Consider the following 12291-nt stretch of genomic DNA (forward strand, 5'->3'; position numbering starts at 1 on the left):
AAGCTACGACTTTAAGGAGCCATGTTTTGTAAGCTGTGTTCTTCACTGTTCCTGTTTCTATCGCCCAGTTCTCAGGAAGGTCCATCCTCTCTAATGCACACTGGGGACCGTGGACGCCCACGGCAGCCACCATTTGCTGGGGGTTCAGTTCTCCCATGGCACCGTCCTGTCCTGTCTTTGCGATGCTTAGTCCTCGGTGTTCTGTGTCAAACCCACTTCGCCGTGGGCTGGCTCCAGGGCTGCAAGAGCGCAGTTGGTTTGAACAGTGCAGCGGGCCAGTTCTCACTGCTAACGACAGGGATTTAAACAGCTAAGGGCTATTGTCCTCCTTCAAGAGCTGTGTGAGGGTAACACAGATGCCAAGTATCCAGACTCTTCCCACTGTTTCTCTCCTTTACTCTTACTGTGCTGGCTTTTGTTTCCAGCCATGTCACCTCATGGTTGAAGGACATTTCCATGCTCCCAGGTATTTTAAAGTCAGGCGGGAAGAAAGAGGAAGTGGGGGTGATGGTACCAGCACCCCCCCCCTTTCATCTTATTGTCTATGGCTCTCACACAGTGACTCAGACTTCAAGGGAGGCTGGGCAATGGAGATTTTTGCTTTCGCTGCTTCTATTGGAGGCAAGGGTATGGACGAAGAGGGTTGGAGATGAACATTGTGTCAGCCAACTGGTAGTGTTTGCCACAAATCTGAACCAAAGAAGTCCTCTGCTAAACTCTCTCCAATGGTCAAAAGTGACTGGCTCCATGGTGTATCCGTATATTCCACGATCATACTCCTTCTTTACTTTCATGTGGCATACCCCATTTCTTAAAAAGTTTCATTCCCACCCTGTAGGCTGCAATAGAACAAGGTTAATAATCACAGTGATACTCATTTGCTCATTAATACCTCAGCTAATGTTGAACTACTAAGTATCTATCAGGGAATGCAGTCTTCCCCAGAGGCCTCCTTGGTGACCTTGTTGGCTAGAACAAGGTCATGTTGCCCCCCTAGCTCTAAGAGGGATTAGAAAAGTATCCCCATGAACGAGGGAGTGTAGGTTGGGAATCAATACTGGGTAGATGGCCAAAAGTGTTATCAATGGTTTGCAACTTTCCTTGCACTTTTGCATCATGATTGCGTCTCCTGAGTCTGCGAGACCACCCTCCAACCACTGAGAAGCTCAAACCCAGGACAAGAGGTAGAAATGGCATCTGCAGTATGGGAACTTCTGGCTGGGAAATCATTCAAAGATCCTTTGAAGGTGAAAATTTAATGAAAGGGTTTTCATGATATAATGCATTCAGCCTTTCAAGTACGCATACAACAGCCCAAAGAGTAATAAGGAAGATTTTATAGTTTGAGAAGATAATTACATGGTGGAATGAAGGGACAAATCAGGATACCTGGGTTCTAGGCTCAGCTTTGGGTAAGACACTGGAAGAGCCTCTACTTCCTCATCTATGAAACTATGCCCTTGAACAAAGTTAGATGACCCCTAACCCCTTCTCACATATGAGTACCTACCTAATGATGATGCTAGAAGTCATGAGATAGAAGAGTATTGAAAATCATCTATTCTAACCTCTTTTTACAAATGAGATCATTTAGGCTCTGAAGACCGTCATTTGTCCAAACTCACTTGTCTGAGTTAGAATTTGAGTCCTGATATATGACACACTATAATTTCACAAATAACTGATCTCCGCCCGAATAGATTTTTTTAAAAAAAAATGCAGCCTCTTCCTCTATCCTTCTTTTTCATCTTAGGCAAAATCTCTCCAATAGCATTTGCTCTGTTTAATAGAACACAGATAATGAAATAACCTCTCCGTAAAATAATAATTGTGCCTTTCTCGTGGTTTTTTTGCCCTTCTTCTTTGTTGAGGGATAGATAAAGAAGTAATCGGTTAGGAAAAGTTAGTGAAGTGAGTAACACAGCAAGGGGCTAATCCCAGCCGCCCACTTCAGGGCCCGAACCCTTCTGAGCACGGGAAAGGTCCCAGAGCCACGTCCCACGCAGGCTGAGTGAAGGGCCAGTCAGCACCTCACCATCACAATTTTGGGGGCACACGGTCCCTAAGGAGAGTAGGAGGGCGTGTCGTGTAACTGGAAGCCAGTTACTGTGCTGTCACCCAAGTCAGTGTCCAGTGTTTTGTACCAGACAACATGAATCACTTCAGTCGGGGCTTCCCAGTCTGAGGTCCAATGTTGGGCTGCCGGGGACCAGGGACCCATCTGACATTTCACTGAAACGTTTTTCCCCACCTTGGTACTGTGGACATTTCGGGCCCAATAACTCCAAGGCGCTGTCCTTCACATGCCAGGGTGGTCAGAAGAACCCCTGGCCTCTAGCCACTAGACACAGGGGTAATAACACCTGCCTGGCCACGGTCATCAAAAACAGGCCCGTCACCCGCACCAGCTGTGCGTGGGGAGCGGAATCTCGCTTCTCCCCTTCGAGAATCACAAACTTCATATGTACGTGCAGTTTTTTCCGTCTGGGAGGCTTACCAGTTGCGTTGTACCCTTACAAGGGTCTATGCCCTGAAAGGAGCCAGTAACACACAGCCTTTCAAAACAGTGATGGAAGAACGCTTGCCTCCTGTAAGTACACCATTGTGGCCAGATCTGACGGCCCGGTTTGAAAATGTACCATGAGAAACACACACCTACAAATTTATTCCTTTCAATTACCCCAAAGAAGCACTTCACAAACTATATCCGGGGACGTGCGTGCTTCAGACACGATTATTCCCCGCGGCGTGATTCTTAAAGCACTGCCTCCAGCAGCGACTTCCGCAGTATCCTACTGAACAGAGCCACGAACTTCCAAAGCGGTTAGCGCTAATGACAAAGGAGCGCGCACACACACACATACACACACACACACACACACACACACACACACACACGCTCAAGACTGGAAAGGAAGTGAAACATCAGTTGTTTCTTAGAAAAGAAAGCCAGTGGTGGCACTGACTGCAAGATTGATTGGAGGGATGGAAGGGAAGGGAAGGAGGGGGAGAAGGTGAAAAGACAGGGAGAGAGGGAGGGACAGAGAGACAGAGAGAGAGAGAGAGAGCCACATCTTGAAAGAAGTTCCCAAAGGGGCAGAGTCTTGGGCGAGGCTCTTGCTGGAGTCTCTCCCAACCTCCTCCCTGGCTGGTCTAGAAAGAGGGCTGCCGGCCTGAACCCCTGAGCCTCGGGCTGCCTATTTCTCTCTCGTTCCCACGCCCGCATTGTGCGCCCCCTCCCAAGTGACCACCTCCCAAGGGGCTTCTCGAAGCTCACTTGACCCCAGGCTTCCAGGCCCTGGCTCTCATCTGCCGGCTCTAACGGCGGGAGGCCGCTGGGACTTAGACCCCAAATACCAGACCCACAGAAGCAAACGGGAAACGCGTGCTACTCGGGAGCACCCCAGAAGACAAGCAACTTTCTCCCCGACTTCTCGGTCTGCCCGCCTCCCCCCTCTCCCCTTTGAAAGTGTCGCAAGGAGCGGAGAGCAGGAGGGGGGCTCGGGCCCGGGGAGGCGCCCCCGGGGACGGCTCCGATCCCAGCGGACGGAGGGGCGCGCCCCTCCCCGCGCTCTGGAAAGGTCCCCGCCGGCCGGCCTCGTCCCGGGCCGTTGGCTCCGGGTCCGCTGGGCGCGAGGGGAGGGGACAGGAGAAAGAGGAGGGCCGGGCGGCCGCGGAGGAGGCGGTGCGTGCCGCGCCTGCCAAAGCGAGGTCTTCGCCTCTGCGAGCGAGTCCCCGAGCCCCGCGATCCGCCGGAGCTGCCGCCGGAGACCCGCGGGGCGCGCTCGGGGCGCACTGGGGGCGGCGCAGCCGGTCCTCCCGAGGCGCCTCGGCAGCCGGCCGCTGCCCTCGCCCCCGAGTCTCCGTGGCCGTTAGGGACCCGGCTAAGAAGGAAGGACGCTCCTCCGGGCGGGGGACGTTCCGCCCGGAAAAGACAGCAAGTTGAGTGCGCGCCCGGGCCCAGGGACCGAAGGCGGCGCCGCCCGCCGGCCATGTGAGTAGAGCGCCCGGCCGCCCGCGGGGCGTGGGCCCCGCTCCCTGCTGCCCGCGGCCCCGCACCCCGAGTCGTGCCGCCCCCGGGGTCCCGACTTCCTGCGCTGGGTGCCCGCCCGGCTCCCCCAGCCCGCCGCGGCCGCCGTGGGCGTCTGCCTCCGGGGGTGGCCGCCTTCCCATCTTTGTCCCCTCCCTTCACAGGCCGGCTGGAAAACGCCTCGCTCCCTCTTTTTGGAGCGGGGACCCTCTGTGTCTTCGGGTGTGGGCGGGGTGGGCGAGGCCGCGGCAGGGGGCTGATGTACAGGAGCCAGTCTCCGTGGCCCCCCGGTGCCTTGTCCTGCTCTCGCTGATGGCCCTTGTCACCCCCACTCATCTTCCCCTGCCTCACGACCCAGACAGACAAGTTTAGCCGCTAACGCAGACGCTGACTGCAGTTGACAAGATTTAAAAAAAACACCACACTAGCCAGATCTCCCCTGGAGTGATACAGGGACTGTGCAGGGGGCGGTGGGTGGAGAGGAAGCCGCGGAGGCGAGGCTTGGGAAGGAGAAGTGAGGGAAGGGGACACTCGCTGGGGACGCTGCAGGCTGGAGTTGAGAGTTCTGGCACTGGAACTCGGGGGTGCGTGGCCTTTGTGCTTTTGTATGTATTTTGTATATGGAAAGAGTGGGAAATGATTCAGGAACTCTTTTTGAAAGGGAGGGAGGTGGTGGTCGTCAAATGCATGTGGAACTATGTGAAAGATTTTATTAATTTATCTCTAGAGAGAAGGGAAGGGAGGGAGAAAGAGAGGGAAGGAAACATGCGTGAGAGAGGGAGAGATACATCTATCGGTTGCCTGTCCTATACGCCCAGTCTGGGACCCGAACCCGCAACCCAGGCCTGTGCCCTGACTGGATCTCCAACCAGTGATCTTTTGCTTTTCCCGGAGGATGCTGAGGTGCCTGAGCAGCACCCGCCAGGGTGCAGGTGGAACTATGTGAATGACTGGGGTTGAGTGTACAGTACCAGAGAGTATGTGTTACTTTTCAATTAGACACTGATGACCATTGACCCGGAGAGACAGTTCCAGTAATTTTATCAGAACCAGTGAATCAAAACTGCAGCTACGCAGACAAGTTCTGCACCGTCTTTCCTTCTTCTGCTCTAGGAGGGGACAGTCACAGTAGAAGGGGTTCCCAAATGCCACCGGATGGGCGCTGAAAGGTCAAGAGCTCTATCCGTTCCAAGTGTGTAGATGTTCCATAAAGTTTGTTCCATTGACCGTGCTTTGCGGTTGTGAAAATTATCCTAATTATTTTACGTGGGCTCCCGCAGGGAGTTAATGCACCCAACGGGACACCGAAAAGTTAACGACAAATCATGAGCATGAACTTGCAAACCGAGCAGACAAACCATGGTGTGGTTCATTTGACTATGATATTTGGAATTGTGTTTACTGCCAATAAAAATGCTACCTAACTTTTAACGTGAGTCTGTGAAATGAATGCACTTGTAAATAGAAGTCATGCATATATATATTTTTTTTAAGTAAATAGCTGTCAGAGTTCATTTGGGAGCATTTATAGGAGATCAGGACACGGAGGTTTCAGGGAGTTTGACAAAACTTGAATTAAAGAGACGTTTATAGAGAACGTTAAGTTCTTCCCACTTTGGAAGTCTTGAGGCAAGTTTGAAGGCGTGTTAATTAAAAGGTGGGGAGCCGCTGAATTGGTGTTATCACTTCACTACAAACCCAAGACCCTCACTGTTTCTTGTTCTCCCAGGGACTGTCACTGCCCTTTCTGCAGCGGAGGGGACATGGGGGCCCAGGAAGACTGAAGAGCCGTGCTCTTCGTGGACACTGCGCAGTACAGGACAGGGGACTGTCACCCGCGGTCCCCGTCCCCAGTGGTGCGACACCTTCACCCACTCCTGCAGCCCCGGCAGCCCCAGCACAGTCCCTCTGTGTCCTCATCGCCCCGCCTGGAGAAAGATGGCATCCAGCCTGACCTGCACTGGGGTGATCTGGGCTCTGCTCTCATTTCTTTGCGCCGCAACCTCCTGTGTGGGGTTCTTCATGCCTTACTGGCTCTGGGGGTCCCAGCTGGGCAAGCCTGTGTCCTTCGGCACATTCCGGAGGTGCTCGTACCCTGTACACGATGAGAGTCGGCAGATGATGGTGATGGTGGAAGAATGTGGGCGCTATGCCTCCTTCCAGGGCATCCCCAGCGCGGAATGGAGGGTCTGCACCATCGTGACCGGCCTGGGCTGTGGCCTCCTCCTGCTGGTGGCTCTCACGGCCCTCATGGCCTGCTGCGTGTCGGAGCTCATCTCCAGGACGGTGGGGAGAGTGGCTGGAGGCGTCCAGTTTCTGGGGGGTAAGTGACTGGCTACACTTGATTTGTTTGCCGGAATCCCAAAGCAATATTGAAAATTATGTTCCCGTTGTCTACTGAGATTATTATAACTGACACTTGGAATGCTGTAGAGAAAGAGACCAAATGGTTTTGGTGATAGACAACCGGAGTCAAAGGTTTTTTACCAGAACTGCTGACCACTTGGAGAGTTCTTCATTTCCGTACGTCCTTGGACACACATGCACCATTTGCCTGCTATGTGCCACCTACGTGCGGCAGTAGCATTTAGGTCCTTTATGATGTAGCAGGGGAGACAGTTTGCATTGCATCACTTCTTGCTCTTTGTGTCCAACAGTAAGTAATTAGATTTTCTGTGTCTTACGGGAATTCTCAGGTCTTGCATGACGAAGACGTCAGAGAAAAGTAGAAAAGGCTTTTGGTTCCACATAGTCGTCTTAAGTCTGTAATTCTCCGGTAAAATCGACTCTTACCCAATCTTAAACTCTGTTTCTAAATAAGTGATTACTGCTTTAAATAAGAGATCTGTTTTATGGTAAGAACTGTGAATTTCACTACAAGGATAGCTGTAGGGCCTCAACTGCCTTGTTAGGGTTTCATTTCCCTGGGTACCCCTGCTGTTAAGGGGGAAAAAAAAGAATATTTAGCAAATGATGTGTGCTTGTCCAAATGGACTGGATAGTCTCACTAACACCAGAAAAGGTTTGATTTTTACTTGGGTTTTCTCCAACAAGTACTGCTTCAATATCTCCAGTCATATGGTTTTAATTATACTTTATATATTTTCCGCTGTGCCTTTCACCTCTATTTTTCAACCTGAAAGGCTGAACTTGTCTGATTTATAATCTGCCCTGATGAACTATGACAACCTCCATAGATAATACAGAGTGAAGGGGGAAAAGCCAGGAAAATGTGTAAAATATATTTGTAACTTCATTACAAAGGAAAAGTCTGTTACTATTCCATTTGCTGTTTTCTTCCAGTCTTCTGTGAAAAACCCAGAAGAAAACAATTAAAAATGGATAGTTTTGAGATGGAGTCTACATATTGGAGAAGCCCCAACAGCTGATTTCAGATTATTTAGTGTAAAACTTTCAATAGTGTTTTCGGTAAAAAAAAAAAAAAAAAAAAAATCTCATGATGAAACTGCAAGTGGGCAAAGTGTTGTGTTTGGAAAGAGGGGATAAAGTTGTCTCCAGTTCTGTATTTCCTCACCGGATGTAATTTTGTTTTCATCTGTTTTTTTTTCTCTGTAGTTTTCCATCTCACGCTGCCCTAGAAGGCAATTTGGGGCACTTCCCCGCCTTTCTTTATTGCCTTAGTGTTTGCATATTGACACATGCGCGTGCTACATATATTCGTACAGAAATACAGCACCGCTGCTATGAAACAGAAAAGGCCTGTTGGAAGTTGCAGTATAAATCCAGGGTTTGAAAACTTGTTGATGCCGTGGATGTTAAGAATAAAACGAATGCCAGGAGTATTTAAGTCTTTTTCGTCGAGAATACACTTGATTGGCTGTTTTGGTTTCACTTGGCTCTGGAAAAGTGCTTAGGTGGTTTCTTTTTCGCCTCTTAACGGTGCACGTTACGTCCCTCTCTTCCCCTTCATCTCAGGGCAGGGACTGCTATTATTTCTGGCAGAACAGGAAAATGCTTACAAAGAGAAATCATTTCTTATTGATTATCTTTAAACATACGATGAAGGAAGGCAACAGAAAGCGAATCTGAGGCCCATGAGATTTATGCTTCCTTCTGTAAACTGTGTATAGATTTTCTGGATGATCGTACAGAGCTAAATGCTTAACTTTACAGAAAAACCCAAGGAGAAAGACCAAGGAGGGAAGTTATATGTATATGTTTAAAAGGGACTGGCTTTTTTCTTTGTGTGTGCTCTTCATGAACCCTGGCTTGGTAAGTGTACTGACATTAAGCTAAGAGTGTAATGTATGACCAACGGTTGGTATTCTCTCACTTCCCATATATATTTTTCATATCTGTCAAAAAAAAATGTCCAAATGCAAAACCTAAGAGGGTTTTTCTGAATCGAAGCTCGTGAGGGCTCAAGGAGGTGAAGACACCCTACTGCTCAAAGTGATAGTAAATTTAGAATTAGAAGATAACTTGAATTATGGAGAAGGCTTTGGGAAGTCTGCCCTTAATTGCCGTCGTGTCATGGTAAACCAGCTGACAGAAGCAAAAAAAAAAAAAAAGCATCAAAGAGAATTCCTCCTGTTGTTCGTTTCCTAGGGGGTTGTGTTTTTATTCATATCCACTTCAGCGGCGAATCGTTTCATTTTATGAAATGTTTCCTAAGCTGGGTGGGTTTCATGAAGATCGCAGAAGCCCACCGCAGTGAGTTCTATGAGTTCCGTGAGTTCCACGATGGCAGAGGGCAGTGCCTGGGACCAGAGTCAGCACGGAGGGTACGGGGCCCTGGGGCGGGTGCTCTTGCTAAAAATGGTTCCCCCGGAGGGTTATGTTTAGCTAAAGTTAGGGCCGTTCCAGCAACAACAGGAAGCGGCAGGGTGGCAGAGTCCAGAGTCATCCTGCTTCATGCCAGCTGCCTGCTGGGTCCAGCGTGCACACATATGGTGTGGCATCGGGCAGCAGACCCCGGCGGCACTTGGGGACTAGTTAAAGGACAAAACGCCAACCTCAATTTTGAATAATCCTGCTATGGTTGATTAGAGGTTAAAATGTCACCCGTCGGCCGACAGAACAATACAAAAGGGGACTCTGCCCCCGGACAGTTGCCACCTAGGGGAGGACGCTTCCTGTGACTTCCTCCGAAGTAACTCGAACATAAACTTTGCAGGCCACCGTCTCCCTCTTATATTTTAAGTCGTATTTTTTGTCATCGTTTGTAAAAACAAGTCTGGGTTGAGTTTTTACCCCTAACTGAGTTTTTAAAAGGCGTGTTGAAAGCCTTTGGGAAATAGAAGGTATAACAAAGATGTTAGCGTTCGCATAGTGTGGGCACGTGCTGTGAGCAAGTGGAGGCTTTAATGCTGTTTTTGTTTGTCGAATAGAAAATTATGTGCTTTCCAATACTGCTGTCGTCGTTAAGTACTGTGACGGAGATGTTGATGGGTGTGTTGGTAAAACATGTTATTTACATGCTCTGCCAATGAAGCCTGTAGTAAGAACGTCGTGAAGACACCGTAAGGAAGTTCCATCCACTGGGGCCCGTGAATGCCAGCATCTGAATTTGCCGATTTCAACTCCGGAAACTGTCGTGGGGAGGCCCCGGAGAGAGTCCCAGGTTGAGAGCAATCCGCATGTGGTGTGGATAGGCGCCCCACGTGTGCAGAAGATGGGTGTCGAGCGCGCCGCAGCGGCAAACAGCTCTTCTTCCAATGCAGACACTCCCGTGTTCTAAGCAGCCGTGGGAGAACATCTCCTTGGTTGGTGGGTAGTGTAGGGCAGCCCAAGCCAGGGATGCTGACAGTTTCTCTGAGCATCACTTCCTCTGTCGCTGAAAGCATCCCTGCCTTTCCAAGGCCCCCTCACAGCGCGATCCCACCTGGGCCTGTCTTTCACCCCTTCAGGATGAGGGCCTAGGACCCCCGCCCCCACCCCGCTTTAAACCTGACCTGTCAAAGGATACGCCTCCCTTTACTTTTCTTCCTACCCAGGTTCTCTGTCAAGTGGCAGCTGAGGAATAAGATACAGGATGTGTTGGCATATTAATGAGCAGAGTGGCTTTATAGTGACAGTGTCTTAACTGGAGTCGCTCTAATTTTAGGAAACCCAGGCCTTTCTGGGCCAGTGGGAAGAGCGGGCAGGTCTCTTGCTGCACTGTCCACAGCATCTTGTAGATGCTTCATTTGGCTCCCTCTCACCTACAACCTAAGGTGCCGGTGAGTTGTCTAGAAATCCAGGCCAGTGGTTCTGAAACTCTAGCATGCATCAGAATCACCTGCAGGACTTTATAAAACACAGATTTGGGGGCCCACCCGGGAATTTCTGATCCACTAGGTTTGGTGGAGTGAGGGGACCGAAAATTCGTATTTCTAATACAGTTCCCAGATAACGCTGGTTCTGAGACCACTTCCTGTTCTCAGTTAACTGTTTCATGTTTTTTAAAATGTGACTTCTGGTAGACAGTTTACTTCCAGAACTCAGTTCTCTCTCTTAATACATATCATATACATATTATAAGATATTATATATACATTACATAATCTGTATCATATATGTTCTTTCATTTACCATTATCCTTTACCAGAAACAAGATTTTATAGATGGAGAACTAAGAGGGAACCTTAATACATCCTCTGTAGCTCTCACACAGTGGATTTTCAGTGAGGAATTACGAACTGAGAGACATGAAGACCATACTGTGGACCACAAAGTCCGGCCCGGGCAGCCCTTGGCCAGCTCAGTGAAGCCATGCACATTTGGGAGAAGTGGGATGACGAGGCCAGGAAGGCCTGCAGGAACCAGCCCGTCTAAGCTGCTGCCGCTGGGCAGGGCGATACCTGAACCAGCTTTGAATAAGGGCAAAGCCACCTGGTCTCAAACATCCGTAGGGAAGATGTGGCATTCTCACTGAATAATAGTAATTTCCAGGGCCACAGATCACACCTGCCACCACACCTGCCTGTCCCACACACACTGATAATAAAAAGGAACCTGCTTGAGATGGAGAAGGCAACAGGGTGAGCAAGGTCTGGCCAACCAGGACTGAGTGGGGGGGACATGTGGGGCAGACGGCCAATAGCCTGCGCCACACACAGCATGTGGCCTGGCTCTGCTTTTGTTAAAGGCACTGATCTTTAATAACATCTAAGGCATGACATTTTACATGGTTGTGCCTAATGATGTTTTAAAATTATATTTCCAAAAAAACCATTGTCACCAGGTTTGGGGGGTTTTTGTTTTGTGTGTGTGTGTGTGTGTGTGTGTGCGCATGTGCGCGCGCGCGTGAGAACTTGGGCTTTAAGCCTTAATTTGGAAAGTTTTTCATGGTTTTCAGACTTTCCTACAAAGCTTCCAAGTTCTGCATATGAATAATTGATGTCAGAATTCAGCACAATATTCTTTTAACTCTGTAGTGGCCCTAAAAGTCACCTAAGAGTTTATTCCACGTAGGGAGTCCGAGGCCCTGCCCAGAGTGTCTGACTCAGTGGGCCTGGGTGGGGCCCACGAGAAGCACTTTCCACGAACCCCCCTCGGGTTCTGGACACATTTTGAGAAAGGTGAGCCAATTTCATTCAGTAAAACCTTCCAGGACATACACTTGTATCAACTGTTAAGCTCTGTGTGGATTATCAGTCCCGTTCCGTCCAGTGTTGTTATTTGGGGATAATGTGCTCTCAGCAGTGAGGAGCAGAGTCAGAGCGGAGTGGCTCCTAACTCTGTTCTCCTTTAAGGCGCTTTGCCGACCTGAGCTGGTCCTGGTGATGGGCGGCCCGGAGGCGGAGTACCCACATCTTTTCCATGCTATGCTTAGATGGAAATGCTTATTTTGACGTGTGACTCCAACTGCAAATTACCAGCCGGCTGTTATTCCAGTGCTATGTTTTGCATCCAGGGCCCTGAACAGGGAGCTGTGGCCGGCTCGAGGTCCCTGAGGATGTGCTCAAATCCCTGGTTTCTTTACTGCCAAGTGTGCTCAGTTTTTCCTTATTCCGAGTTACTAGTTTTTACTTCCTAAGACTGTGTCTCTAAACTCAAAAATAATAATGATAATTATTCTCAAAACTGGTGGAAGAAGGAGTTATCCATTGCACTTGAGTCTGTCATGTTTGAAGCCATGCAAGGTTTATTTTTTGAATTGTGTAGATTGTTTTATTTCCTTAATTCTTGGCATGATCAAATCTTCCTTTTCTTGATGCAGAGTTTTTCTAAGAGACTCGTTTGATGTTTAGCTTTCTTCCCTTTGGTAGCAGCAGCTGACACAGCCACAGCCACGTTCGGCTGAGGCCAGGGTTACT

The 12291-nt window shown here is 49.4% G+C and overlaps 1 protein-coding gene across 1 annotated transcript in view; it reads left to right on the forward strand.

Annotated features, from left to right (window-relative positions):
• Positions 1-3675: 3675 nt before the first annotated feature.
• LHFPL6 (LHFPL tetraspan subfamily member 6) overlaps positions 3676-12291 on the forward strand; it is a 144498-nt gene continuing 135882 nt past the window's right edge. The window contains exons 1-2 of the mRNA XM_037129647.2: positions 3676-3994; positions 5760-6353. Of these exons, the coding sequence (XP_036985542.2) occupies positions 5969-6353 (385 nt within the window). The 5' untranslated portion in view covers positions 3676-3994; positions 5760-5968. The remainder of the gene's footprint in view (positions 3995-5759; positions 6354-12291) is intronic.

The sequence above is a fragment of the Artibeus jamaicensis genome, unplaced genomic scaffold (assembly GCF_021234435.1).
Source record: "Artibeus jamaicensis isolate MK-2021 breed Jamaican fruit bat unplaced genomic scaffold, CSHL_Jam_final contig_415, whole genome shotgun sequence".
NCBI classification, from domain to species: Eukaryota; Metazoa; Chordata; class Mammalia; order Chiroptera; family Phyllostomidae; genus Artibeus; species Artibeus jamaicensis.